Below are 2,841 nucleotides of genomic sequence, written 5' to 3' on the forward strand. Positions count from 1 at the left end.
CTTAATTAACATCTATAGCTCACCATTGAGCAATGAGTACTAAGGCTACAACTATTTTTCCACATCCATGAGTCCATGACCTTGTGAGTCTAGTTTCTAGGGGTCATTTTCTTTGACATGGAAAATCGAAGTCCACTTACACCAAATGGGTCAAGTTTTAAGTTAGTGATGGATTGGTATGAGTGGAAACCGTAGCCAAGTGAACCACGGGTGATTTGCTCTTGTTATTGCAATTTAGTGATCTAATCTTCTTCTTCCCTAATAAGTGAAATTGATGATAAAGTGACAAGTAATAATATAAAACGTATTGCTCAAGTTTTATTTGTAAATCCAAAGCCATAAGACCCTTGACTTCTTTTTTCCACCCTCATTTCCTCGAACATTCACAAAACCATGACCTCTTTCTTCCCAAATAAATTTTTTGGGCTCCAAGCCATCCAAGCAATGTCAAATATTTTTTTTATTTCTTTAAAATCCTAGTTGACAGCTTTGAAAGCGAAAATACGTGGGAAATCCAACGGTGGTCCTTGAAGTGGTAAAAAATTGAACTCACTATCTCCAACGGCCATTCAACTACCACGCAGTCTGTGAATTGTGCCATTCAGAGGAATCCACATGCTGACACGCGGGCAAGCTCCTATGCGACAAATGGACACTGATATCATAAGCTGCTGAGGTCACCACAAGTTTCTCTCTGACCTGGCCGCCATGCTTCAATTGACCCATGTGTTAAAATTCATCCCAACTTGCGTAGGATCCCACAATAAATACAATAATACACCAAAACAAATAAAATATAGCCAACCACATCTTATATTTTAATATGATTCACCTGGCTACTTTTACCTTTTCACCCTCATAATTTTTACCCACTCTCTTTCGTTGGGTCATTTTTAACTTGGGGGCCCAATTGGCCCCTACTGGTCCACATTGGTCCTGTGGGACCCATTGGAATTGGGTATAAAAATGGGAGGAGGCCCCGAGTCTTAGCTTAACCACAACGTGTAGCCACACTTGCACAAACACAATATTCCAAGAAGAAAACAGAGACACCACCTCAATTCTTCAAATGAATTACTCAATCTTCCACTCCCCAATTTCCGATTTGTCACCTGAATCTTCATTCGGATCATCATTTTCTTGGGATGATCACAAATTTGGCAACAACTCACTTCCCTTCAACGAAAACGACTCCGAAGAAATGCTTCTCTATGGCCTAATTTCCAACGCCACCCAGGAAATAACATCAAGAGAAACAGAGACACTCTCTGTTTCTGCAAACCCAATCAAGGAAGAGGAAGTGAGCTCCACGTCCGACTCGGAGAACCCGAAAAGGGAAAAGTCGTACAGAGGGGTGAGGAGGCGGCCATGGGGCAAGTTTGCTGCTGAAATTAGAGACTCCACCAGGCACGGCATAAGGGTGTGGCTAGGCACATTTGACAGTGCCGAAGCTGCAGCCTTGGCCTATGATCAGGCCGCCTTTTCGATGCGTGGCTCCGCGGCGATTCTCAACTTTCCGGTGGAGAGAGTCCGAGAATCGCTTAAAGAAATCAACTATGTCGCTTCGGATTTGAACGGGGGCTCGCCGGTTGTGGCGCTCAAAAGAAAGCACTCCATGAGAAGGAAAATCGGGAACAAGAAGAGCAAAGTGGAGAGAGACGTGAGGATAGAAAATGTGGTGGTGTTTGAAGATTTAGGCGCAGATTACTTGGAAGAATTGTTAAATTCATCTGAGAGCACATGTGCCACTGCCACACCTAATCGTTGATTCAAAAACATTAATTCAACTTTCTTGTGTTCTTCTTTTTTTTTTTTTGGTGGTAATTATATGAACCATCATCACTTTGAAATCTTTGATCTGTCTCTTCTCCAATATTTTCTTTTTTCTGTGAAGTTGCAAAAAAAGGATAAGGAGTTACGTATTTATGTATCCTGGTGTCTCATTTGTGGCGCTCAATTAATTGATCCTTAAGGTGATTAGATTTAATATTCTACTAGTCAACTAATATAGCTGGTCACTCTTATCATACACAAAATGACATTGCCACATGCACGCGTGCTGTACGAACTCCAAGTTAAATCACACTTAATAGTAGTACTTCAATCCTCACATCTTTTTGCGTTTGGCTGGTTTTCCATGATCGGGAGATTCTTATAGTTGTCGTCATGCATTGCGTTAGACTCTTATACATAACGTATAATATTTAAATTATGTGTGCATTCTGTGTGCGCGTATAATGCATTAGTTAGACTTTTACGTATCGTGCGTGAAACTTGAATACATACCACTCACATAAACAAGAAGTTTTCTTTCTTCGACGAGGCTACAAAATTAATATTTTCCTTAATAGAATATCATATACATTGGTTGATGAGCAAGGAGTGTGAATATTGTTATTATTATCCTCCAATGCCAAAGGGGCCAGGCTATCAAAATATCAAGGATGTATACATATGATATGGCCCACGAGCCATGACCAAAGAGCTGCAACTTGCTTGGTTAGTCCTCAGTTTCAATCGAATTATTTTTGGTTTTTAATGGCAGTTTTGTCTTTAAGCACTAAGCACTAGTAAGTGTGGACACCTGTATAAACCTAATCAAGCAATTAGCTCGAGCATTATGCAAATCATATCAACTAATTAAAGCTTAATTATATCTCCAAGTAAGTAGTTGTGTGGAGAAGGAGAAGAAGAAGACAAAACTGCCATTAAAAACCCAAACTTGAACCACTTTGAACACTGTTTTGGTCCAATTTCAAAGCAAAGAAGCTTCTGCGAGCAATTCAGTCTTAGTAATTTGGGTGGACAATATCTGCTACTTGCGACTTATCTAATTCATTC

The 2,841-nt window shown here is 40.1% G+C and overlaps 1 protein-coding gene across 1 annotated transcript; it reads left to right on the forward strand.

Moving 5' to 3' along the window:
• LOC18790679 (ethylene-responsive transcription factor 1B) lies at positions 256-1,987 on the forward strand. The gene has a single exon (XM_007224696.2). The coding sequence runs from the start codon at positions 1,070-1,072 to the stop codon at positions 1,766-1,768; it is 699 nt and encodes a 232-aa protein (XP_007224758.1). The 5' UTR covers positions 256-1,069; the 3' UTR covers positions 1,769-1,987.

Source organism: Prunus persica, chromosome G1, assembly GCF_000346465.2.
Source record: "Prunus persica cultivar Lovell chromosome G1, Prunus_persica_NCBIv2, whole genome shotgun sequence".
Classification (NCBI taxonomy): domain Eukaryota; kingdom Viridiplantae; phylum Streptophyta; class Magnoliopsida; order Rosales; family Rosaceae; genus Prunus; species Prunus persica.

What these genes read in the sequence shown, in the direction of transcription:
- LOC18790679 (XM_007224696.2), top strand. Translation starts at nt 1,070, where the DNA reads ATGAATTACTCAATCTTCCACTCCCCAATTTCCGATTTGTCACCTGAA.